This window comes from Candoia aspera, chromosome 3, assembly GCF_035149785.1.
Source record: "Candoia aspera isolate rCanAsp1 chromosome 3, rCanAsp1.hap2, whole genome shotgun sequence".
Lineage (NCBI taxonomy): Eukaryota > Metazoa > Chordata > Lepidosauria > Squamata > Boidae > Candoia > Candoia aspera.
In genome coordinates, this window is record NC_086155.1 from 187,490,296 (window position 1) to 187,517,601 (window position 27,306).

General features: G+C 42.6%; 1 protein-coding gene across 1 annotated transcript in view; it reads right to left on the reverse strand.

The window, feature by feature from the left end:
- Positions 1 to 27,306, reverse strand: part of RGS22 (regulator of G protein signaling 22) — a 97,011-nt gene that overhangs the window by 23,493 nt on the left and 46,212 nt on the right. The window contains exons 16-19 of the mRNA XM_063299551.1: positions 12,580 to 12,774; positions 10,523 to 10,615; positions 8,848 to 9,008; positions 6,253 to 6,415 (exon numbers count right to left, since the gene is read on the reverse strand). Coding sequence (XP_063155621.1) covers positions 6,253 to 6,415; positions 8,848 to 9,008; positions 10,523 to 10,615; positions 12,580 to 12,774 — 612 coding nt within the window. The remainder of the gene's footprint in view (positions 1 to 6,252; positions 6,416 to 8,847; positions 9,009 to 10,522; positions 10,616 to 12,579; positions 12,775 to 27,306) is intronic.

Below are 27,306 nucleotides of genomic sequence, written 5' to 3' on the forward strand. Positions count from 1 at the left end.
TGAGTGAACCCTTTTGCAACCAACCTTGCTTTATATTTTTGGATTTTGCCATCAGCATCCCTTTTCAGTTTGAAAACCCACCTACAACCCAGACAGCGTTCATTGGGAGGTAGATTTACCAGTTTCCATGTTTTATTTTCTTTCAAGGATGCTAATTCCTGTTGCATGGCAGAATGCCAATTTTGTGCAATCTCAGGTGGTAAAGCATTCACTTGTTCTAAAGACTCAGGTTCTGTGAATATGTGAAAAGCCTTTACTGTTTTAGCCTGAAAACGTGATGGAGGAACGCCTTTATTACTCCTCTGAGATCTGCGAGGTAATACAGGGCTTAAATTTTGACTCCTATCACTTTCCTGAGAAGCATCTGTCTCATCAGACAGATCTTCAGTTTGCTTTTCTGGTTTAATGTCCTCATCAGGCAAAAGATCACCATCAGCAAGTCCTTGCTGTTCTCTTGTGGTGGTCAGTTCAACTGGAGAGCTAGAATTTAATCTCCCCCAGTTTTGTTCAGCAAAAGAAGCGCTTTTGCTAATTATTAATTTCTCTCCCATTATGAACCTGTAGCTCCTTTGGCTTTGTTCATAGCCAACAAAGATGGCTTTCTTTGTTGTGGGGCCTCCTTTCCTTCTCTGCTGTTTTGGAATGTGAACCCAAGCAGTGCTACCAAACACTCTAAGATGGTTTACCTTTGGTTTCACTCCATAAAACAAATGGAATGGAATGTCCTGAATCACAGAGTTATACAATCTGTTTTGTACATAAGTGGCAGTAGATATGGCCTCTCCCCAGTACTTAAAAGATAATTGTGAATCTTTTAACATGCATTCCATCGCATTTTGCAAGGTTCTGCCCTTTCTTTCAGCAACACCATTTTGCTGAGGGGTGTAAGGGTTAGAAAGAATTTGTTCTCTCCCTTTTTCCACTAGGAACCTTCTGAATTTGTGAGAAAGGTATTCTCCTCCTCTATCACATTGGAGTGCAGATACAGGCCTAGGGAATTTTCCATTTGCCCACGTCACAAAACTTTTAAATTTCTCAAATGCCTCATCTTTATGTTTTAAGATGTAGATAAATGTGTATCTTGAGAAATCATCAATGATGGTCATTGCATACCTTGCTTGTCCAAGACTTGGAGCAAAAGGACTAATAATGTCAGAGTGTACAATTTCCAAAGGTCTAGTTGTAACTCTGTCACTGTGCTTACTCACAGGAGCTTTTAGTGTTTTGCATTCTTTGCAAACTACACAATCTAAGTATTTATCACAGGGTTTTATCTTTAGGTCAGCACACAGCTGTGGCATTTGTGCTATATACTTGAAATTAGCATGACCAAATCTCCTGTGCATCAGGTGTACACATTGGTCATGATATGGAGTGTTGCCAACTGCAGCCTTGCAGCTTGGCTTCCTTGCATTTTGCACAATGTACAAGGAGTCTTTTAACATACCAGTAGCACACAATTTCCCATTTTTTTGTATCTCACAACCATTTTTCTTAAATGTTATGATATACCCTGTTGCAGCCAATTGTGCTACAGATAAAAGGTTTGATTGTAAATTTGGCACATACAACACACCTTTTACAGTTTCTCCTAAGCAGGATAAATACAAGTCACCTTGTCCCATAATTTTGGTCACAGACCCATCAGCCAAAGATACACTTTGTCTTTCAGTTTTAGACAGTGACACAAAAGAGCTTTTACAATTACATAAATGACAATTGGCCCCAGAATCTAACACCCATACATCAGAATTACCCTTCTCAGCAACCTGTGCAATTTGGGTTGTCTGAAGAGCCTTCTTCTGTGTTGCCCTTGTGTTTTTCTTCTCTGTCTTTCTACTCTTGGGTCTCAAGGCACAGTCTCTTTGCAAATGTCCAGCTGAACCACAAGTGAAGCATTGCTGGCTGGCTAGCGCTGTGGCCTCAGATTCCTTTCCCTTCTTTTCCCTCATTTTCTGGTATTGCAGCTTTCCAGAAGAGATGGGGGGGGATCTTTCCTCTCTCTTCTCCCATTCAGCGAGTAAGTGCTGTGTAACATACGATGGGGTGAGGTCTGCTTCAGGCATAGCCTCCAGGGTACAGATCAGCGTGTCCCACGTTGTATTTAGTGAGGACAGGAGGATATAGGATTTTGTGAGAGGTGTAAATTCCATTCCTCTCTCCTGCAACTCAACAAACAGCTGCTGAATAAAATGCAGGTGCTCAGGAAGGCTTTCTCCTTCTGCAAGGTAGGCTCTATACAGCTTTTTCGTCAGAGCAACTTTACTCCCTGCTGTTGCCTTTACATATAAGTCTCTCAAAGTGTCCCAAAGTTGCTTTGCAGACTGCATGCCTCGCACGTGGACTAGCTGATTGTCCTCAACTCCCAAGATAATGGTGGCTCTAGCCCGCTCATCCTGTCTCAGCCATTCAGCACTGGGATTTTGGGGGTTTTGCTCACCAATTGGCAGCCAAAGATTCTCTCTGCGAAGATTCATCTCCATCTTCAGGGCCCAATTCAAATAGTTGGTCTCTGATAGGCGCTCCAGAGGCATCGCTGAGGGCTGGGAGGTAGCTATGGATTCTTCCTTCTTTTGCAAGTCACCTCAGCTAGCTTCTTTGTCCTGTAGACCGGTGTCATTACAACCGGCAGTTGCTGGAAAAACTCCAGGCGGCTCCAAAGAAAACCTTCACAGGTCTTTGCTACCTGCCTTTAAATTGTGCGTGAGGTGTGGAGCTGATCTCTCTTGGTTTTACTGGGTTGCTCACTGGGCACATAACCTGTTGCAGAATGCTGGGAAAGCCTTTAGCCCAGGAGAGATCAGAAAAGTCACATACCAGGCATTTCTATAAAAATAATTTATTTACAAAAAGCAAAACATATTTAAAGGACTTAGCTCTCATTCAGAGCTACCTAGCTTGGCTACATATCGGCAGAGAGAAAAAAGAGGAAGTAAGAAACAAGTCCAGGCAGGTCCTCCTCCCCCCCAGGCGATTTGCATCAAGCACGTGAAAGGAGACAATCAAATACAACCTCTTCACCCGGCCAAAATGATTAGGTACAATAGCAGTCTTAATCGTTAGTAGGAAAACCGCAACATAAAGCTGGGTTGGGGGCCTCAAACATCAGGGCAAGAAAAGCATTAGACAAAAACAGAGCAAGCAGTAACAAAAACCACCATAGTTTGGGATATAGATAAAGTGCTAAAGCACTACTGTATACAATGCCCCCAAATAGATTCTTCTTAAAAATCTCTGCCCTTTCCTATTTCTTCTTGCTGTGCCCATGCATATTTCTCATTAAAATAAGTCTTTTTAGTAGAGTTGGATTGTTCAGAAAAAGTACAAGAAAGACTTTCCAATAAATGGTTCTGCCTGCCAGATCTGCCTTATGCCTGCCAAATTGTTTCATGTTCTTTAATGTTTAGGGGAGAAAGGCCTGAGAATTCCTGAAAATTATCACATTGATGTTTTGATTATCATTATTGCTGTGTGGAATGGTGGGAAGCCAAAAGCCAAAGAAGCAGGGAGAAAGGAGACTGTCCACATAGAGACACATTTTAATCCAAGTGGCAGTGTAGACCCTGCTGGTTAAACACTCATACCCAACAAGTGCATGTCAGTAGCTTCTGATAAAACTGGAAGCAAGTGTCAAACAGCAGGCGGCAGAGCTCCATTCGAAGGGTGTGCTGTTCACACCCAAATTTATAAATGAGTTAGATGAGGGATTACTAACTTTGCCAATTATACAAAGATAGGGAAGATAGCAAACATTTTAGAGGACAATATCAAGACTCACAAGCTGGAACAATGAGCAGAAACCAGCAAGACACATTTCAATAGAGGCAAGGGCAAAATCTTATGAGGGGGTGTGGCACACTAGGCAGCTGTATATATAAAAAGGATCTGGATGTCTTGCTGGATCACAAAGTGAATCTGAACCAACAGTGTGAGCATTGGAAGTGGGGTGGGGGCAGGGCCGCAACTAGGGTCTGTGTCACCCGGGGCAAACATGGATTCCACGCCCATTTTGGCACCCCCCCAGCGCTCATTTTGGCACCCCACCAGCGTGGCGCCCAGGGCACATGCCCCGCTTGCCCCCCAATAGTTGTGGCTCTGGGTGGGGGGACAAATTCAATCCTAGGCTTCAGCAAGAGAACCATAGTGTAAGGGTATTATATGCAATTTTGGGCACTGCCCTTTAGAAAAGACACTGACTAACTGGAGTGTATCCAAAGGACAGCAACCAAGATGATGAAAGGCCCAGAAAGGGAAAAAAAATATTAGCAACAGAGATGTTGGGTATGTTTAACCTAGAAAAGAGACGACTGCATGGAGATTTCAAGGCAGGACAAGACACAATAGTTTAAATTACATGGAAGTAGATTTTGGTTGGATGTCAGGAAAAATTTCCTAAGAGTAAGAAGTTTGAAACAAAATATTTTCCCCATACTGGGCACACCCCTTAAGCCTTCCAAAAATGTTGGATGGTGTCTCAGGGCTGACATGAGGCCCTTAATGAGGGGCAGAGCAACCAAGGGAAGCTGCCACAGCTTCTTCGCTTTCAGTCCTTTAAGCGAGGCACTGACAGTTGGGACGGTCTGTGTTGATGCCCAGAAAGACTGGCTGCCGTGCTCACCTGCACCCCACTTATACCTGCTTTTCTCTGCTGCCCGAGGTAATGCCTGGGGCCCCACACTGGGCTGAGAAAGGCCATACGATCAGTGTGATGTTGAAGTTCCCCTACTACTTTCAGGATGTCAACATTCCGAATAAATCTGGGTTTTTATGGACTACCTATCCAAGTCTATCCAAGTCTATCCAAGTCTATCCAAGTAATGCGTGCCCTCCATTTTGAGGAACAGGTGGTTCCTCAGGCAGACTTGTTATTGTTATTGTTAAGGCTGGTATAATGGCTGCTGGGGTGGACAAAAGTCACAATGCTGCTGTTTCACAGAATGGTAAATTTGTGGTGCTAAAAGGCAAGTAAAAAGTACAAGACAACACAACAAAGAGGGTGCTAAATAAATCTGATAACCTCATAAAGCCCACAGAAAGACCTCACTTTGAATTGAGCGAGGCTATTTTTATGCTAGGATTTCAGACTAGTTAAAAATATTTTGAAGTGATGTGTAATGCTTTTTCTCATCAATTTTTCATTTTTTTATATAGCTCTTAAACATATTCCTCTGCAAAGTATAAGTGGACTATCAGTTCACAAGGGATAATCATTGTTGCAGAAAACACCTCTGAATGCACATTCAACGTCCCTACAGAAAAGTATTAAAATAATATATTGAGAATAGGGATCAAGCTATCTTTTGGAAAAGCTTGTCCAACATTACTGATCTTTTCAGAAGGCTTATGAGAAGTCCTACGTTACTCAGTGCACAGGTTTTAGGTCCTAAGGTAGAGCTACCATATCAAGGCAGGCTCAAATTATCCTACTTTGAACACATCATGCAAAGACATCATGCATTAGACCCTTCTCTTTGGAGAAGGGTCTAATGCTGGGAAAGGTGGAAGGAAAGAGAAGAGGATGACCATCAGCAAGGTGGATGGACTTAGTTTCAGTGGTGATGGGTGTACCATTGGAAGACCTGAAAGACCAGGTTAGGAACAGAGCATCATGGAGAAAATCTATCTATGTGGTTGCTACAAGTCAACAACAACTTGATGGCATATAGTCAATTCAATCACCATATCTGGATGCCAAATTCTTGTTCTGCTGCCATCTAGTGGTCATCTGGATTTTGCAGCCCAAATACAGTAACTCTATTCTATGGGAACATCCATTTATGTGGAAGAATGTTTAGCTGTGCTGGATCAGACCAGTGGCTCAGATATACAGCTTATGGGAAAAATAGGAGTGCAACATTTCCAGCAACTGGTATTCAAAGGCAAACCAGCTCTGATGCAGGAGGTCATATATAATCATTAGACAAAAAAGAAATTAGTTAGGACTAAAACAGTAAAATAAAATATAGGTTTCTTTCTTTGTAGAGATGTTAATTGTGTGGAAAATTCCTTTGTAACTGCTTAACCTGCATGGGTGTCATTCACTGCTTCTGTGGGACTGCACCTGGAAAAAGCAGCTTCCGCACAGCAGCCTGGTTTTGTTTAAAGGGCATCACATTAAATGAAAACACAATGCATATTGGCCACCAGGAAAAATATAGCTAAGTATTAAACACTGAAGTCAGCAATCATAAGATGTTAGAGCTGACTGGATTAGCAGCCTCTTTTGCTAACATTTTAAAAACATCCAGTTACCTGCTCTTGTTCTTCTTTTGTAGCTGGGCTGTCAGGTCCAAAGAAATATTTCTTGTTTAGATATTTCTTTTTAATGTCTTTAGATTTTTCATCTCGTAGTATTTTATTTTTGTGTAACGTTCTCCTGAACTGCTCAATGTCTAGCCAACACATGAGGTCTGTGCTACAAAGGAAGCAATATTTTTTATCACAGCATCATAAATATTACTTCAAACCAAGGGCGGGCAAGACTGGAGGAGATGGGAGCTGCAACTCAGCTTCCAACCTTTTGGATGGTCACCATCTACTGACATCACCAGAAGGGACAGGTTTTTCTTTTTTCTTTTTTTCTTTTTTCTTTTTTACTGTTTTAGGCTGAAGATGAAAACAGGACGCCTCTAGCAAGTAAATTGTTCCTATTCTCACCTTAAATTACCCCATCGCCAATCCTCTGAAATCACTGTTCTGCTATGTGGGTTATATTCTTATGCACACTTCTTCAGGCAAATATCCAAGTGAAATTCTTGAATCTGAATAAACATGCATAGAATGGCACTGAGTAATTATTGTATGCCACAAGCAGTTTACCACTCAGACCAAGTGATTCTTCCACATACTTACAGGATCTATGAAGATGGACAACAGTGAATTGACAACACCAATAAGCTCCATAGTATAATAAAACTAGATCACTTATGTTGTCATCAGCTTCTATGAACTAGTCCACTTTTTCAAATTTGTGGTATTATAAAATGAAAGGAAATCCCCATGTAAGCTACCTTGAATTCTTGGAAGAAAGGCGGGATATAAATCTAACAAATAAATAAATAAAACGGAGGCTGACTTCTAGTGATTAATGGATGCATCTATGTATCCTTGGCAATAACATGGAAGAAATTTGTCATGCCTTCTGCAGGGATGGTTTCCAACTTTCTCGTCCAACCATTTAACCTGGGATTCCTGCTTAGCTTCCAAATCTGGATAAGGTCGGTCACATGCTGTTCAGCCGCCACTTATTGAGAGGGCGAAGTTACAGGAGAATAAAAAACAGATTGCTACAACAGGGGCAGCACCTACCTGATTTTCAGTGAGCTGATAAAATGTAGGTGGGGGTAGCTAATATTTGGATGGGTGACCGTGAGGAAAACCCAGGACTATAGGTTAGACTTGGAAACTGCAAGATGTCCTGGAAGAGGTCAAGAGCAAATCACTTCTATACTGTGGCCAATAAAACTAAGGGCAGTGCCCAGGAGTTGACATTGACTTAATTGCAACAATAGATGTAAAATTATTACTACGGCAATTAAAAAATCTTTTGGTATTGTTGCTCCACAGGGAAAGCTGTTGACTATTAAAGCAACCTTCCCAACCGGGTGACCTTCATGTGTTGTATTCCAATTCCAAGAATTTTCTATCCAGCATGGCCAAGCACATCTGGAAGGTGCCACATTGGGAAGGATATATTAACAGCTCCCTAAATGGAAACAGAAGCTTATAGCCACTACAACTGTGATGAGTACATTGGACTACAGTTGCCCATAAGATACAAAAGTCTAGCTACCATTATGTTTCTACAGTACATGCTGGAACTGAGGAAGTACTTGTTATATAGTACAAAGAGCAGGGATTTTTTTCCTTGAAAGTATTCGGCCAATTATTTACAAATCCCATTTACTATCCCAGCCGAATTCAGGTTTTAAAACTCCTTACTTCATCCCCAGTGAGTTAAGCTTGGAAACCATTTTATCTAATCTATAAAATGTCATGTGCCTTAATTGCACACATTACAGCTTTGTGAAACTGTGATTCACAGATTCGGTTCAGCATATCTCTGGATTGAGCCAACTTTCCTACTGCATTAGAAAGTGGAATCAAATGGTCAGATGTGAAGAGGAAGGATTTGGAAAACCAAACAGAATCCAATACTTCCAACTGAAGTGTTACATTGATTTAAACTGAATGAGAGTCAATTTCTACATCCCTAATAAAGATCACTTCTAGGGTTGACCTTGTTACACAGATTCTTTAAAGCAAGACAACCAAGAGGGAAAAAAAGGATCCAAGAGATAGCTAGATTGCTATAGCAAAGCTCTTGAATATTGTAGGCTTTACAGCTTTAGTGCACTAAATGAGAGACTCCTTTCCAGATTTCTTGTGGAAAATCGGTAAAAGAGAGATATTTTCAACTGAATACTGCAAAAGTGTGATACAGCAAAGTTTCTTGCATCAGCCCTGTACTTGTCTTATATTCCCTTTTACTTTTTGGTGCTGGATAAATGAACAAGGAGAAAGTATATCCGCAGGTATGAGTATCATATCCTTAATCAGCAGATGGAAATGACAAAAACAGAGGCTGGAGTATAGCAAAAATTCCAATACGTGCCTGGAGCCAAAACACGTTTTTTAAAGTTGGGATTTGATTGGGGCATATATGAGTCCTTGGCATTCATACACATCTCATTCTTTAAATACATTAGCTGTTCAAAATCCACCAAGCAGTGAAGAGATTTAAATTACCTTTTCATTGTCATATCAGTGAGATAAGATACAGAAATTATAAACTTTTCTAGGGAAATTGGAGTTCATAACAGGGCTACTCTACAACAGGAGAAATACCTTGCTGATTGCCCCTCAAGAAAGATACGGAATTGTTCCAAATCCAGCCTGTTGCTAAGCAATTTAGCAATGGCGTATGATTCAAAATCTTCAGAAAAGCCTTGAGCAAAGGTTTCTATGATTGTAAGAGAATCAGTCTGCTGTTCTTCAACCGCTGAAGCCTATGAAAGAGTTGTACAAGATAATAAACTCATACCTCCTGGTTTCTTGACTCGTGAAGATATGTATGCACTTCTTTCCTTTATGTACTTCCATGTAATTGTATTTCAGGATCAAGGATTAAAAGGCACCTCTATGCATCAAGATCTGTGACTGGGTGTATTTGATTAATGATAATGGCTATATAATCTCTTGTCAGTACTAGATGGCTTTATATATGAGTGAATCATTGAGGGAAGGGAGAAGAAAAACATTTGCTATCAATGTTTTCTGATTGTGAAGATGAATAATATAAGCTGACTACAAAAACTAGGGTGTATGTGTGTGTGTCTATATAAAAGAAAAGAACAAAAAAGTAATTTATTTATTTCTTATATCATTATCACCACCATCATGTAGTATTGGCACCATGACAATTGCTGGCATTTTTAAAGACATATTATCTCATGGCTCAAGAGAAGATATTGTATTGTCCCTCTCAATACAGTATATGGATCTAGGTCACAGTAGCAGATATAGCTAGAAAAATGGGGGTAGGACTTCTAGAAGGTGATCTGCATATTACAAGTATGTTTTCTAGAGCACTATTACAGAGCCAAATTTAAACTTTGAAAAAGAGCCATATTGTAACATCATGATTCAAGGCACTTTTCTTAAAGGAGACTGGTGTGTTCTGTTCCATTGTCCTCCTTGCAATGGGCTTGTTTGGTTACATTTGCTGGGAATTATGAGGGTTGAAGTTCAATATGCTGAGAGCTTCCAGAAGTCTGCCTTAGGATATGATTTAACAGTATAACTATTTCCTTATTGCCATTAAAAGGGGAACAGCCATGGTTTCTTATGGTTTTTAATATTCAGTAATATTAAAAATATTAATATTCAGCATGAGTTTTCTGGACTGTTGTGTGAAAGAAGTTAACTGGTTGATGCTATATTAGTACTTATGTGAGAAAGAGTAATGAATGTAGCATTTTGGCTGTACAAGTAAGATGCCAATAAAATCTAGTGAGACCTAAATTCCTTTCTCACAACACTTTTAATCTAAAGCTGGATGTTTGAGCTTTTTGGGTGAGTCACCAGCTGTCTGCAATGAATATTAATTCCCCCAAATTCATAGAAAGAAATGAATACTCATTTACATTTCAGTTGTTAATCAGATAGTATTTTCCCTCTATCTTTGGGTTGTATGTTTATTGTCCCAAATCTTCCACTATCTTATCTATATTAGTAGTAATAGTATTAGTAATATTAATAGCAGCAGGATGAATATTGTTGGTTTGCATGGTAAGCCATTTCTCATGAAACACTCATTATAATTTTGAAGCCATGCAGCAATTTGCTAGTATGGACTAAAAGTCTGTCCATTGGAAGTTTGTAATGTAGAATTGCACTGTGTAAAAGCTTTGTTGGTTTCTCAAAAAGTAGATTTGCTGTCACTGAGAAGCGCATGGCGTTAAGCTCTAAATACGAGGCAAAAATAAGGATGTTGTCTTTGTTAATAGGTGCTTGCCCTTACCTCATCCTTCTTGGAAATGCCCTCTGTGTGCAAAGCCTGCAGCTTTTTAAAGTACACCGAGTCCAGCTGTCGAGTTTCTTCCACCAGCTCCACCTAATAAAAATAATATCTTACGTCATCCACCCAGTACACACTACAGAAAGAGAGATGAAGGGGTAGGAGAGGAAAGCTGCCAAGGACAGTGGGTAGAAAGGAAGCACACTTGCCAGAAACAAGACAGATGTTTAGAAGGCATATCTCTGCATGTTGCGTTTCCCCCAGACCAGATGATTCAAGAATATTTGCTGAAACAGCTAAAGCAAAAGGGATTGTGTGCATCTCAATAAGGACCAAGTATCCCATCATTTTAAAAGAGAATGTGGCAAAGTCACTAGTGGTGTGTGCATGCTAAGTGATAGGTAGCAATTTGCATTAAAAAGAAACTTTATCATAAACTCATGTCATGGTCCCTGTTCCAATGTTCCTGGAAAACATCGTAACATGTTCCCATGCCATGCCGGTGCTGACACAAGTTGCTTTACAGGAGGGGGCTGCTCCTGCTCCTTGTACCAGGCTGTGATGCGAGGAAGGAAGCATGCATGTTTGGGTTATCTTGACTGGTCAAGGACATTTCCCGCAGACCGGCAGGAACCGTTAGGGGCACCTGCAGAGAATGGAATTGTACTGACTCTGGGGGGAGGGACTGGACACTGCTTGGGTTTTTACTGAGAGAAATCCCATGCTTTTACTATTCTCAGCTTTGCTTGTGATCCTGCATACTATTCATTATTAAATCAGATATCCATGAAAGCCTTGTATGAGTCTGATAGTGATTTTGAATAGGCAATCATTACAATTCACCAGTTTATTTAATATAGACTAACCAGTGGTTTGTTTGTTTGCTTGTTTGTTTATTAGAGAGATGCTAGAAACACTAAAAAGAACATTGCAACTTCTGATAGTGAATGTAGGTAAAGAGTGCTTATTGGGATTATAGGCAAATAATCTTTATTGAAACATTATTAACAATTTTTGATATTATTTGTAAGCTACCTTGGTAGGATTTGATTCTAGAAATCTGAGATGCAAATAATGTTGATAAATGAATAATAAATAAAATGGGAGCACCAAACTATGGCAGAGGTATCAGCATGTTTGTGGAAATGCTACAGTTTGCACGATTACAAAGGAAAGCCGACAACTAAAAACCTAAGGAGGAAAAAATTCAAAACTTACACCAGTTTGGAGTGAGCATGCTCAGCAGCCAGAGAACTGGAAAAGGAAGATGAAAGAATGGATTGTCATACTTGGACAGAAAGGCTGATTGATCTCTGAACAGGAAGACTGCAACATTTACCAAGACCTAACTTTCAAATGGTTATAATTAAGCAGTTGAAAAAATAAGCTGCTTACTGCAACTCTCTACTTGCTGGCAAAAAGGAAGATGTAATTGCTAATATCGCCTCCTTTGCACTTGCTGTTGGAAAAAAGCATCCTAAATACTTTGTTGGAAATACAAGCTGGGGTGTGTAATGATGGCTAGTAATATTGTTTTATTTTGCAGAACTACTGTATGTACCTGTAAATTACCTTCTAATACCTTGTATCACCTTGTTTTGTTTAATGGCACAACAATAAGCCTTAAATAAAAATTGCTAATGCCACTCTTTTTACCCGTGAGCAGAGGATTTTGTGGCAATATGGGGGTTGCTACGTTTGGTCAATCTCCTTCCACAATCCTGAAAATAGTTCCAAGAGATGATGAATTCCAAGTGGCATGCACCAGCTTATTGTATGGAACGTGAAAAGAGATATTTAACTTTTGGTTAAATCTAAATCTTTCATCATAAGACCTGGCCCTTTAACAATGGTAGCTCTTTTCCATGTATCTTGGGAGCTGAAGCCAGAGTGAAAAAATGCTGCAGGGTGGACTCTCTCCCTAGATGATGGTGGGAATGGACTACAGTCAAACAAGAGAGATGCTGAAACAGAGGCTTAATCACAGCCAGGAAAATCAAGACAGTAGCCAGGATATGGTTACAGAATCCAGCAGTAGACTTCATGTGTTCATAGATTACCTTTCCATATGTTTCTCGGTCTTCTTCTACCATCTTCATCCATGGAACCAAAAGAAGGGTAAGGATATATTCTTCTGCTGGATCAAAAAGATCTTCAAATGGTGGATCAATTCCTTTATAAATCTCATGTTTTGTAGTCTGTTGTATTCCAATATCCATAGCAGCAGAAGGAGCAATATAATTGGCATAAAGGAACTGTGTTAAATGAAAAAGAAAGGATTAGTTGCTCAACAATTATCCAGTACAATAAAGTTCTGTTAAAATGAAAACAAATGATCAAAAATATTGTAATGTCATTTGAATTACCTCTAGTTTTATATTGTGATATTGCAACTAATAACTGCAAAATCTAGTATTTTTCCTTTCTTCCCTACTTATTTTTTTCTAATGATTTCTTCTTTGTTTTTTTCCCCCTCGAACAAGAGAGATTGATTTCTTTCCTGATCCTAAGACTTGTTCATGCACAAACATTCATGGCTTTATGGGTATTTGTGAATGAGCTCCAGATAGTACATCTTACTTACTGTTGCAGACACAATGATTTTAAACAACGATACTTGACACATTATAGTCTATACTTGAAGCAAAATCCTGCAGTAGTAGAGGTAAGGGTACTATTCTGGGCTGAATGAATGTATAAGGAAGGAGCATGAGCATAGGGCAGGATAGATTAAAATCTTTCTGTCAGATACTATAGTTACATGGAAAGATTTTTTAAAAAAATACAGAAGTAGTTTTAGAAAAATGCCACTGTGGGTGGTCTAGTAGTAAAATCCATTTTAACATATTTCTCTGCCATCTCATTCTGCTGCACCTTCAGATCAGCTAGACCTCAACTATAAGTCATCATTGTATCTTGTTATGCTTATTTTCTGATTGGTAAGAAGTTCCAGGGTAAAGTTCTCCTGAGGTTTTGTTTCCTTTGGAAGAAGATCAGTACAGTCCTACCAATATTTTAAAATACTGACATTTATTTATAACTACACAGGTTGAACACAGGGCTGCTACATCAGAGAAAACAACCAGCACCACAAAATGTTCTTAGCTTGTCCTTCTCAAGTCTGTAATTTCTCTTCACATGTAGACATTATCCAAAACCACATCACTCTCAGCAAGCAATGACCTAACAGCTGAAAATCCCAATCAGCCAATTTCCCTAGCAAGATCCTCAGCAATGTTACCAGGACTATTGAGGCACTTGTCAGCAATACTCCTGAATCAATTAAATTTCTCTGATCTAATCCCTATGAAACAATAATACATTTGAGAACCAGGTTCCAAATGATGATTCAACGTAGTTCACCCTCTGTGAGTTATAAAGTGTGAGTAAATGTCATGCCACTTTGAAGACCACATAGAAACTACTAGGCTGCAGGAATATTTTTTAAAAAAAATAGATTGTCAAAGCAACTGATTTGAACAAAATCTCTATATAAAACCTGGTTTCAGCCTACATGCTCAGACTAATTTTTGACTCTTACTATGTATAAAATTCTTGGAGAATAACAGTAAATGTTCTAAACCCTGAGAAACTTAAATTCAGTTTAATTTATGCAGGAACTAAAGGTGCATGGATTAGTTCTGATCCAATTGGAATAACTGATTTAGTTGAGATCATTGACCTGATTCAACAGTTCTGTTTAATCTGTCAATCTGATTCAGAGAGTTGACTGAATTGATTTCCCAAATTGAACTTCACACATCCCTAGTAAAAACTATTTTATTTTATTTATGTGAAATAATTAGAACTTAAAAAAAAGAAAGGGAGTGTTATGTCACATTTTTTAAAATTACCACAATATCAAAAAGTGAATACTTTCAGGGACTACTTATTATGATGAATAAATATATGGTGATTTAATTGTATTTATTGAGGCTATGGAGTTTCTTTAAAGAGTTGCAGACCAGCACAACAGTTGTGCTCCTGTCAGCTACAAAGCACTTTTGGGAATTGGATCTGAAACACTACATAGCACCATTATTTAATAAGGCATCTATATACTTTTGCATAAAAGCACCACGGAGGACTGCTTACAATTACTTAAAAACAATTTTAACAAAACAACCAAGAACAGCACACAGAGTCAATATTTAAAAACAAAACATAACAAATATTTTCTACCATATAACAAGTGCTTGTTGGAATAAACAATATTCATATCCAGCAATGCGAAAAACAGCCAGGGAAGACACCATCTAACTTTGTGGGTCAAGATGTTCCATAATATGGGTGCAATCATTTAGGACGTCCTCTCAAACTAGTGAATAGTCTTCTATCTTAGATGGGGCATAGAAAAGCAGCTGTCTTTCCAAGATTGGGAACAAGCATATTAAAGTTGGAGCAAATAGATTTTAACAAGCAATCCAAGCTATTTCCCACTATCTGTCCTAGAACTCTAAAACAGAGACTAAGAAAAACCTCCACACAGTCACAATTCTGGCACTGATCTTGGGTTGTTGCACTGGTGTCCCAGCCAGGATTTCCTCCAGCTGCCCAATGGGAATATGCAAAAAAGGGAAGTAGCTGGCACTCTTCTGCTTTTTCCCTTGTGTTTGTGTTTGCTGGGGGGTGGGGGTTGGGTGGGGGTGAGGTGGGGTGGGGTGGCTAAAACAAGAGCTAAAACAATGTGAGGGGAAAGACCCTCAGAATGAAGGATGGGGACCTGTTAACAGGAAGCCATGACACCTTGCCTAAAGGAGACTGGAGGAATTCCAGAAGCTAATAGACAAGGCAGGACTTGATTTCCCACCAAATTACCCTGCAGCTTTTGCCTTTGCAGTGTTCCTCTGAAGTACAGAATTATAGAACCATAGAATCACAGGTTTGGAAAGGACCTTGGATGTCTTCTAGACTAACTCCCTGTCCAAGGTAGGAATCCTCAGTCCACCCCAGGTAAATGGTTGTCCAACATCTGTTTGAAAATCTCCAGTGATGACGCATCAATGACTCCAGGAAGTAGGTTGTTTCCTCTGCTTAATAGCTCTCACAGTCAGGAAATTTCTTCTTATTTTGAGTTTGGATCTCTCTCTGTAAAGCTTCCACCCACTGCTTCTTGTTCTACCCCAGGACATTATGGAGCATAAATCCACACCCTCTTCCTTGTTACAGCCCTTTAAGTAGTTGTTATTTGACAATTTTGAATTATTATAAAGTCCTGTATGAATTTTAGAGTCGCACAATTGAAATGGCATAGAAGCATTGTGATCAATAAAATTAAAGAAGAAATGAATACTTTATAAAACACAGTTGATGGATTTGTACATTAAACTCTGCCCAAACCCAAAATTTCAGGACGAATCACGAGATGAGATTTAGCAGCATCAACCATGGGAGCTTCAGAAAGGAAAGTTAATGCCCCAGACATTTTGTCATCTGAGGTAAAAAGTATAAGTGTCATGATCACCGTTGCAATGCTTGTAACATCACAACGGCTCACATAACAATACAAAGAAATGAGCACCGGGCGGATTAAGGGATAAGGCAACCAACTAACAAAAGCAAGCAACAGGTGCTGGCAACAAAGTATCGATCCTAGCCAGAGGCACGGAAGGAAGAGATACAATGTTGCAAGAGAAGTAATTGACAACACCCGACCACGAGGCACACCCGAGCTGTCAGAAAGCTTACGAACCGGATCGCCCGGCAATGACCCATCACCGGCCGGAGAAAAACAATTAAGGAGACACCCAAGGCACAGGAGGGGCTGCTCGACCCCTCACCTACCGGCAACGGGGCTCGGGGTACACTCGAAGGAGGGGTGGAGCGCTGACCGGCGCGGGCTATTTAAATCCCATTCGGGCGCGCTCCACTCACTCTCAGCTTTTCCTAAGGCATGCATTCTATACTCTAATAAAACCAGAACCTAAAGTCTACACTAGCGTCTGTGTTTTACTGGGTAGCAGGCAGAGCCTGACATAAAGCTGAGAGTCACCAAACCAAAAATCGCCAAGCTCCACCGGACGAAAACTTTTTCCGCGGGAGAGACCAACTGGCAAGAAATGGAATCGGGGACAGTGATGGAGCCAGCACTTCGCACCAGAGGCGTGAAGGACGGCCCGCAAGAGGCAGAGGCGACCCGATGGCGGCTGGAGGCGGCGTACCCCACAGGAGACGCAGACACCCTCCCTGCCCACACCGCTCCCCAGTTCCAGACCTGGAGCCCCAACCCAGATGGGAGAACCCCGACGGAAGACGAGGTCAGGGACCAACAACTCCTCGCTTGGGCCGACGGAGCAGGATCCTGGACGGGAACACCCTACCCCAGCTGGAGGCTCCGCTACCCCGAAACACCCAAGCAGGAAGGCGCAAGACTACGTACTGGACAGCATCTGGCAGCACCGACGTCAGATGACCAGGGCACGCCAGACAGGGTCACGGCTCTAGAAGCCAGAGTACGATACCTTGAGTACCTGCTCCTGTCCCCGCCAGCGGCAGATGAGGACACGACTCTGAAAGCCAAGGTACGAGACCTGGAACACATGCTCCAGTCCCTGGCAACAATCGTCAGCGAGCACTCCAAGACTGAGGCAACACAGGGGGTAAGAGGGGACCGGGGCAACATACCCACCCCGTCTACAACCCCGAGCGGGCGGGGCCAAGCTCGAGACTCTACCGCAGAGATTCGCGCCCCCAGGCCAGTGGGAGCCATCCTTCAACACTCACGGGTTGGGGACCCGCAACACGGGATGTTCGCAAAAGACTTCCCCATACAATTTGACGGGAACCCCACGAAACTGTCCTTCTTTTTAACTAACGCGAGGGACTACATGGCCCAATACGGCCATTGCTTCAACACAGAAGCCGCCAAAATCTCGGCGGTGGCCACCAAGCTCCAAGACAGGGCTGCGGACTGGTACGTGCAGATGTCCAAGTCTGGAGCCCCAGCCTTGGCCGATTTCCATGATTTCCTTGTCAAGTTGAAGCATTACTTTGAGGACCCCCTGGCAAAGGAAAGGGCCAAGTGCACACTTCAAGCACTGCGCCAGGGAAGAAAAACGGTGGCCGACTATGCCCTTGAGTTCAGGGTCCTCGCAGGCAAAATCACGGAATGGTCTGAGGCCACCCTGATCGACATGTTCAAGCATGGCCTCAACCGGGAGGTGCTTCAATGGGCACTCTACAGGGACGACCCAGCCTCCCTTCACGGGTGGATTTGTCTAGCCGGTAAAGCAGAGCACGCGCAGCGCACGTTCCTGCTCGCAACTGCAGAAGACAAAATCCTGCCCAGCACAAGAGGACCAGTCCCCCAGATGGGGCCAACCTGGCACACAGACCAACAACGGAGGCTTGCCCGCGGAGAGTGCACCAAGTGCGGGAAAACGGGCCACCGAGCGGCAGATTGCTTCACAAACAGAGCAACGGATCGCCCGCCCAGACCCACACCGAAGACGCCGCACAAACCACCCAACCCCCCCCCCCAGACGGCTGACAGGAGCATTAGCAACCCCGGACAAGGACGCGGACGCCTACCTCGCAGGGGACGTGATCGACGCCCAAGAACAGCTGGCGGAAAACGCTCCCCACCTGCTCTAAGCAGCGCCGCTGGGCAGGTGGTGAAGAAGGGGTGCAACAACCCCAGGCTGAGTGACGACTGCTCCATCCTGGCAGGGACAATCAAACTCGCTTACGGCCCCAGAGTCATTGCGGCAAAAGCTATGGTGGATTCTGGGTGCTCCAGAAATCTGATCCACCCGAACATTGTCACCACACTCAAACTGCCCTGTGCCCCCCTCCCTAAACCGCTGGCATTCCACCAACTAGGCGGTTCTACAGCGGGGGGGAGACCGGCCACCCAGAGGACCGAAATGGTCACCCTGACAATGGGCACCCACAAGGAATCAATAAACTTTGTGGTGACCCAGATAGGGAAACCCATAATAGTGTTGGGGATCCCATGGCTAACACGCAATAACCCACACATCGACTGGAGGACACGCTCCATCACGTTCAAAGACGGGGTCTACCAGGCACCAACACCGGACAAACCATCTACTCCGACAGTGGGGAGGGCAGAAGCCGTCATCCACAACAACGACCCCCCTCCCAGAAGGACTGCCAGAGCAATATGCAGACTTTGCAGATGTCTTCGGAGAAGAGGAGGCGGACCAATTACCCCCCCACCGCAAGACGGACTGCACAATTGAGCTGCTCCCAGACGTCCCATTACCCAAACCCAAGATCTACCCCATGACCCAGAGAGACTTAGCGGCGCTGCGGGAATTCTTGGATAAAAACCTTTCCAGGGGCTTCATAGAACCAGCGAACTCGCCGGTTGGAGCACCCGTCCTATTTCGAGAAAAGAAGGACGGCACCCTAAGATTATGCACTGATTACTGCGGATTAAATTCTGCTTCCCTATCCAATAAATACCCACTACCCCTTGTAAAGGACATGCTAGCACACCTGTCAAAGGGTAGGGTGTTTTCCAAACTTGACCTCCGCGAAGCATATTACAGAATCCGCATCAGGGAAGGAGACGAGTGGAAAATGGCATTCAACTGTCCCTTGGGCTCCTTCCAATATAAGGTACTGCCATTCGGCCTTGCGGGGGCTCTGGGGGTCTTCATGCAACTCATAAACGAGGTGCTGCATGAACACCTATTCAAGGGCGTGCTGGTGTACCTGGATGATGTCCTCATCTACACGAGGATGCAGAGGGAACACAAAAGGTTGGTGAGGCAAGTCCTCACTAAACTACGAAAAGCCAAACTCTACACTAAGCTGTCCAAGTGCGAATTCCACAAATCGCGCTTGGACTACCTAGGGTACAGAATCTCTGACAAAGGCATAGAAATGGACCCCGCGAAGGTCCAGGCAGTTTTGAGCTGGGAATGCCCACGCACCAGGCGCCAGCTTCAAAGCTTCCTTGGGTTCGCGAATTTCTATAGGTCCTTTGCGAGGGGGGTCGCGGAAATAGCCCTACCATTAACCGATCTACTTAAGACCAAGGGTGTCGGGGAAACGTGCAAGGTTAAAAACCCGGGGGCCGTACTTAATTGGACTCCCGCCTGTCAAACTGTGTTTGACAGGCTGAAAGTGCTGTTCACAGCGGAGCCAATCCTAGCTCACCCGGACCCCGAATGACCTTTTGTGGTGCAGGTGGACGCCTCTGACTTTTCAATAGGCACCATCATACTGCAAAAGGACTCCGCAGGAATCCTTAAGCCATGCGCCTACCTTTCAAGGAAATTCTTGGAGACTGAGAGGCGGTGGCACATATGGGAGAAGGAGGCGTTTGCGGTTAAAGCAGCACTGGAGGCTTGGCGTCACCTTTTGGAAGGGACGACTTGCCCGTTTGAGGTCTGGACAGACCACCACAACCTCGAGGCGCTCCGTACGCCCCAACACCTCAGCCCCAAACAAATACGCTGGGCACAGTTCTTCAGCCGGTTCAACTTCCAACTGAAGTTCATACCAGGCAAAAAGAACTTCCTGGCAGACGCATTCTCCCGACTACCCCAGGATGTGGAGCCTATCTCCGACATCGTAGGGACAGTACTTTCCGACTCCCAGCTGGGTATGGCAGCGGTCACCTGGGCTCGCGCTCAGGGACAGCCTGGTCCCCCCTCACAAACAACTACAACGCCACCCGCCCCCAGATGCAGACAACCTCAAATACCGGGTGGGCTATGGGCAGACTTCATAACGGCATCAAAAACTGAGCCCTGGCTCCTTGCCAACCCCAGCAAGGTCACCATGGACCAGGATCTCGCATGGGCGGAAGGAAGGCTATATGTACCCGACTCACAACGGCAGGCGATCCTCAACAGATCGCATGACAGCAAACAGGCTGGTCATTTCGGGTTCTTGAAGACCCTACACCTGACTCGGAGGCAATTTTGGTGGCCCTCGCTGAGGAAAGACGTCAAGACATATGTGGCATCCTGCCCAGTGTGCGCTATGGCCAAGCGACTGGCTGGCAAACCCCAGGGGCTGCTGCAACCCGTGGCTGAACCCTCCCGCCCTTGGGATGAAATCTCAATGGACTTCATAGTCGACTTACCGCCCAGCCAAAAGAAAACGGTCATTTGGGTGGTAAAAGACTACTTTTCAAAACAAGCGCATTTCATCCCCTGCACCTCGATCCCATCAGCCCAACAACTGGGGAAACTGTTCCTAGTTCACGTGTACCGCCTACACGGATGCCCATCCCGCTTGGTGACCGATAGGGGCACACAATTTACCTCGAGGTTTTGGCGGGCTTTTTTGAAACTAATAGGTGCCCAGCAAGCCCTGTCAACCTCCTGGCATCCCCAGACAGACAGATCCACAGAGATCCTTAATGCCACACTGGAGCAATTCCTCCGCTCCTATATAAACTATCACCAAGACGACTGGGTAGACCTCCTCCCATTCGCAGAGGTTGCATACAGCAACACGATACACCAGAGCACCAGAAAAACCCCATTCGGGGTGGTGTCGGGCCGGGAGTTCGTCCCCATCCCTGAACTACCTCAGCCTCCATCCCCAACAGTGGCCGCTTGTGACTGGGGTGAGAAAATCGCAGCTTCCTGGCCAGTCATCAAGGACATGCTTAAAGAGGCACAAACAGCGTACAAATCCCAAGCGGACAAACACCAGTGCCAGCAACCAACATTTCAGGTGGGAGACATGGTCTATTTATCCACCAGATTCATAAAATCACCACAACCATCAAAAAAGCTGGGCCCCAAGTTTATTGGACCGTTCCGGGTAACACAAATAGTGAACCCAGTCACGGTGCGCTTGGACCTGCCCCATAATCTTAAAAGACTGCACCTGGTATTTCACTGCAGCTTACTCAAGCCAGCAAGTGACCCCTCCCGGTGGCACCCACGCGCCCCCCCCCACCAGTGATGATAGACGGACAGCAACACTTTGAGGTAAAAGAGGTGCTTGACTCCCGGAAGCAGCGGGGCTCCCTCCAATACCTCGTGAAGTCGAAACACTTTCCACATCCTGAGTGGGTCGCTGCCCGTGACGTCCAGGCTCCCGACCTGATCCGCACCTACCACACCACCTACCCCTCCAAACCCGCGGCTTAACCTTTCTGAAGGGGGGCAGCATGTCATGATCACCGTTGCGATGCTTGTAACATCACAACAGCTCACATAACAATACAAAGAAATGAGCACCGGGCGGATTAAGGGATAAGGCAACCAACTAACAAAAGCAAGCAACAGGTGCTGGCAACAAAGTATCGATCCTAGCCAGAGGCACGGAAGGAAGAGATACAATGTTGCAAGAGAAGTACTTGACAACACCCGACCACGAGGCACGCCCAAGCTGTCAGAAAGCTTATGAACCGGATCGCCCGGCAATGACCCATCACCAGCCGGAGAAAAACAATTAAGGAGACACCCGAGGCACAGGAGGGGCTGCTCGACCCCTCACCTACCGGCAACGGGGCTCGGGGTACACTCGAAGGAGGGGTGGAGCGCTGACCGGCGCGGGCTATTTAAATCCCGTTCCGGCGCGCTCCACTCACTCTCAGCTTTTCCTAAGGCATGCATTCTATACTCTAATAAAACCAGAACCTAAAGTCTACGCTAGCATCTGTGTTTTACTGGCAGAGCCTGACAATAAGATGGTATCCCTTCCCTCCAGCTCAGCCTCAGAAGGGACCAGATCAAGGAATCACTGCAGCCATTGTCCCCTCCAGATCACCCATTATCTCTGCCTGAGCAAAATGCCTTCTTCTCACTAATGACGTGGCCACCCTGCTAATACTATGGCCACATCAACTTGTAATGGAATCTCTACTTTTCACATATAAAAGCAACTTTAGCCAAGTGCCCGGCTGGCATACCATAAGAGCACATCTAGAAAACTGCTTTTCTCCAGGACTGGCTATTTTATTTAGCTCCAAGGCAAAACTGATTGCCCCCCATCTCCTGGCCAAAACTAATCATGTACGAGATGAAAAGGGAAGGGAGATGTTTTCCTGGCTGGAATTGCTCGCTCAGCCATGAGCATGGGTGTAGTTTTAGGGGCTCAGATGTCATCTTCTTGTTCTGCTCATGATGAAAGTAGGGAGTTCTGCTTCAGGGATGCAAAATCTATAGAAAGCTAATTGTTACATTTTGTTATATGGAAACGATCATGTTTTATTGTACTATAATTACACAAGAGATGCTTGAGGATTGCAGGCTGAGTTACTTCCTCCCCATTCTGATACAGAAACTAAGCTTCTTCATTTAACTGATAGATTTTTCCTCACAGAAAAACATAAGAAGTTGCCTCATGGCATGACAGATCTTTCTATACAGTACTGTGACCAGTTGTGATTCTTCAGGGCTAAATAGCCATAATGTGATTTCTACCCTTAGTCCCTGCTGTCCTCATTTCTTAAAAAGTAAATAAATAAATAGGAAGTGCAAAAGCCAGAACGAACCCTAACCCTAACTTATGACATGAAGAAATGGATTTTATTTTTAGCCATTTCTTCCTGGCAGGGTCTTGATCCAGATGGGAAGATCAGTAATTAGAGCTTACAACAGCACTCCTCTCGTGTTACTCATTTAAACAAATGCAAAATGGAAGCCAAGCAAGAGCTAAACATGTGAATCGCATCACTTTCTCCTGGAGGGTCAGTCCTTTGGTAGATGTCAGCACCTGATCATTTGAGCATTCACACATACACAGTCAAGAGGCTGGGATTCCTTTAACTGTTTTAATGAAGCATAATGAATGGTACAGAAGGCAAGCTGTGAATAAAGATTTCCTGTTCAAACCTAATTTAAAACTACATCCCCTTAGTTAGTCCCCTTTCCCACAAAACATGTCACTCCTCCTCCCATCCAAATGGTATTCCTGGCATATCTCAACCCCGCGTCCTTGATGAGCTCCATAGCCATAATAAACCACTTTACACTGCAACTTCACACACCCCTCCCATCTGGCAACATGAGAGAATGAAATGATGGGAGATGCCCTGATAAGGGTTTCTGTGAAACCTTTAATCGGGGGATCTGACAGTAGAGAATTTTGGGGCCAAGAGCTATACCCAAAGTGAGCAGAAGCAGGACAGTGAAGTAGACAAGACCAGGACAAAACTTAAATTAGATTTCACTTCTGTTTCATTTCATGAAATTTAAATTAAGTAAGAATAGCTAATAGAATTACTGCTAAGCATCTAATAATTTTCCTGTGTTGTCCTATCAAAAATTACAATCTGGCCACTGTTTTAAGAGGCTCTAGAGGCTGCATCTAAAAATTTGTGTGGCTGCAGGTGATGTGTCTGCTTAAGAAAAAAAAACCCTTCAGCTCCATGTGGGAGAGCTAGATTATATTGTAAGAAAATATGCCATTCGTAACTGTGAAGGAACCATTCTATATATTGGTAAATCTGAAACATTTGCTTTACTATAACTCTATGTTTCAAGGAACAAATTGGTATCTGGACACTTGTACAAGTAAAAGTCCAGGCTCTGGGTCACCTTGGCTTTTAAAGGAGAAAGAAAGAGAGGAAAGAATCTGACATACAAAAATATTTGTTGTGGCATAAACCTTAAGCAGTATAACTGATTGTTGCAGATCTGTAAGAGCTGAACCCCACCTGCTGAATACTTGGCTTATCAAATTGCTAAACATTGCCATAACAACGGTGGGCTGTAATTTCTATTCACACAAAGAAGTTGAATTCAGGCTTCCTGGAGGAAATTACTTCTAGAACAGCAAGGTTTTCCACTACTGTATTGCTATCTGTTTTAGCTTATCCTTACAGGCTTGGAACTGAAGATCAAAGAGAAATTTAGGTTCTTCCCCAAGTTGGTGTCCTCTGAATGTGTGGGATTGCATTTTGTAGAATTCTCAGACAGCACAGACAATTCCTAACTAGGAATTCTGAGAATTGTAGGACACGTCTCCATCTGAAGAACCCCAGGTTGAGGGCTTCCAATGGGGGACATGGCCGACAGAACAGCTGCGTCTGCGAGCTCCGCAGACATAACTGACAACGCTCTGGATTTTTGAGCACAGGCACGTTTTTTCCCAAAGTCTGGAGCATTTTCACGGATAAAAAAAGCTTGGAATCATCCCATCTGCCCTCCAGAATGGCAACTTGCAGCCAGAGAATCACAAACAGCATCTGCGTCAATCTGATAAGAGCTGCCGGGAGGCCAGGACATCACCATTTCCAAGCCATGCTGTAGCCTTAAAGGGACACTAGGTCGAGCCACCCCATTTCTAAATCACTCAATTTATATAATTTTTTAAAGTTATGTACCCTAAGAGAGACTTTCTACAGCAAGGAGAAGCGATCTCTCTTGGTGCTTGTCGTTATTTCTGGGATTAATTTTCAAAAATCTTTTAAAGTTTTGGCTTGTTTTCCCATTTGGATATTGATGAGGACTGAGAATAAATAATTGCCTCCCTGTTATTATTTTTGTATGAAATATGAAAGATTTAATATTTTCCTACATGTTGAATCTGCTATTTTGAATCTTTAGTTTTCTGTTCACTTTCCCTGGAGCTGCTTGTTAACATACTTTTCCTTATGTCAACAACTTTCAGAGATTCTCCATTAACTCATTAACTCCTACTCTCGCTAGTGCAAGTATCTAGGGGGTGCCATAATCTACTGCCTGAAACATGGAGGATTTCAAGGAGACTTTCTCAGAGTTCCATTATGAGCTTTGCTGTGAGTTTAAACAGATCTTTCATGATACTTGTCAAACTATTTTGCAAGATATTCGGGACACTGCAAAACATATCAGCTTTAAAATGTGTTATCTGGCTGAGGACGTTGTGGAAGAAGATGAAGATTTTACCAAAGATAGAGCTGTTTCCACTGACAGTGAGATTGAAGCTTTTGTTGAAATGCCAGGCAACAAATACATTTTGGTATTGAAGGGGTTAAAGAGACAGTCTGACTTGCAAATTACAAATGGGGTTATTTTTCTGATGGAATGTTATGGGGAAAAAGAAGCTCTGTTCTTTGGGAGGTTTTTGCTGAGAAGTCTGAGTTTCTAAGGGGGGCAGTTGGGCTGTTTGATTTTTGTATGAAAAATGCCCTGTGTGTTATATGGAGATATGTAAATGTTTTGGTATATTTTGAGGTGGGGTAAAAAATTAAGAATCTTTTTTTTATTGATATTAAGGCTTGTATGATTCCATTTTTCTTTAATGATTTGGATTAAGATTTACTGGATTGCCTTTAAGGTTTGTTTGATTTTTAAGATCTATAAGTTATAATAATAATAATTGGTTGGTTTTAGGTATAATAGGGTTAAGATAGCTTAATTTAAATGTTTTTATAATTTGATTTCTATTATAGTGGACAGATATCTATAGAATAGTGGTAGGAAGGAAATAATTAAATAAATGTTTTTGTGGGGGGAGTTGATTTGGAGGTTTATATATTTCTTTTTCTTTTAATATAAGGGGAAGGAGCAATTGTGTTTAGTGATTTTTATAATGTGCTACTGGAATGATTTATAGAAATAATGTGCTCTTGGTTTGATACAGAGTAAGGGATTGATTACGGAAATTGTTGTGTATTCTTGTTGTTGAAAGTCCAAAGTCACCTCTTTATGTAATCTTCAAAATTCTTTTTTTCTTGTGTTTTACACTTTAGTTTTTCCTTTTTGTAGTTTTTTTTTTGCTTTTTTGTAGTTTTTACCTTTGTTTCAAACTTAATAAAATTCTTATTAAAAGAGAATTAAGAACCCCAGGTTGAGAAAAGTTCTGTGAAACTGATCTTAATGATTGAGCTACTTATACAGTACATTTGCAAGCTGTAGCATCTGACATAAATTAATCATTCATGCCATTTGAGTGGTGTCACCATGATGCCTGTGATGTCATTTGTCCCTCAGGTCAGATCCTAAGGCTCAGAGCACCTCATTGGTTCTGGAGGTCCAGCAGAACGTTATGCTGGATGAGATAGACTTGGTCTGATGGATTTCAACTCACTGAAGAACCACATCAGTTGACTATTGAATGCCAATAATTTCCAGGACACTTTTTTTCTTTTTCTTAACTATGAGGGTTCTCTATTATAAGTTAATTTCCCATTCTGTTTATGCTTTCCAGGTTTTTGCTGGAACACTAAAACTTTCAAATGGCCTTTGTATAGGATAATACTCCCAACAATTATAGTAAGATGCAGCCCATTACATGGAAAAATATGTTTTAACTGGTTGCCTATAAATGTTTGAAAAAGTTCATACAAAAGTCACAGTACATATAATAGCATATCAGGCTTCATTTATTTGGTGATTTCGTTTTTACTTCAGTAAAAGAAGAATGTATTATTCTGCACTGCTTCTATATATTTCTCTATAATATAAAATGTTCTAGAGATGGGCCTAAAGCAATTTCCAGATGTGGACTCTGCTTGGGTTTTGCATCTTTATGTAATTTATAAAAGCAAAATCTGGAGACAATAAATCCAGCTTTCCCTTCCCTACCGCCCCCCCCCCCCCCCGACCCAAAAAAATCAGGTCAGCATTCAGGTTTTTAAAATCCTAAATCCAGGAAACTAAATATGGATTGACTCATTTAATAAAATCCTAACTTGTTTTCAAGTCTCAGTTTTTAAACTCAGACTTCATAATCAAATCAGAATTAAGCATTAATCCTTCTTGAGTTAAATGAGGAATTTAATTATATGATTAGCCACATAAGGTCAGAAAGTTAAATCTACCCTCACTCAAACACAATTCAGATTATCTATGTTGTTTTCTAGCAGCTTAATTTCTATCTACAGAACAGTGGTAGTTATTTTTTGCCTTCGGTATACTTCC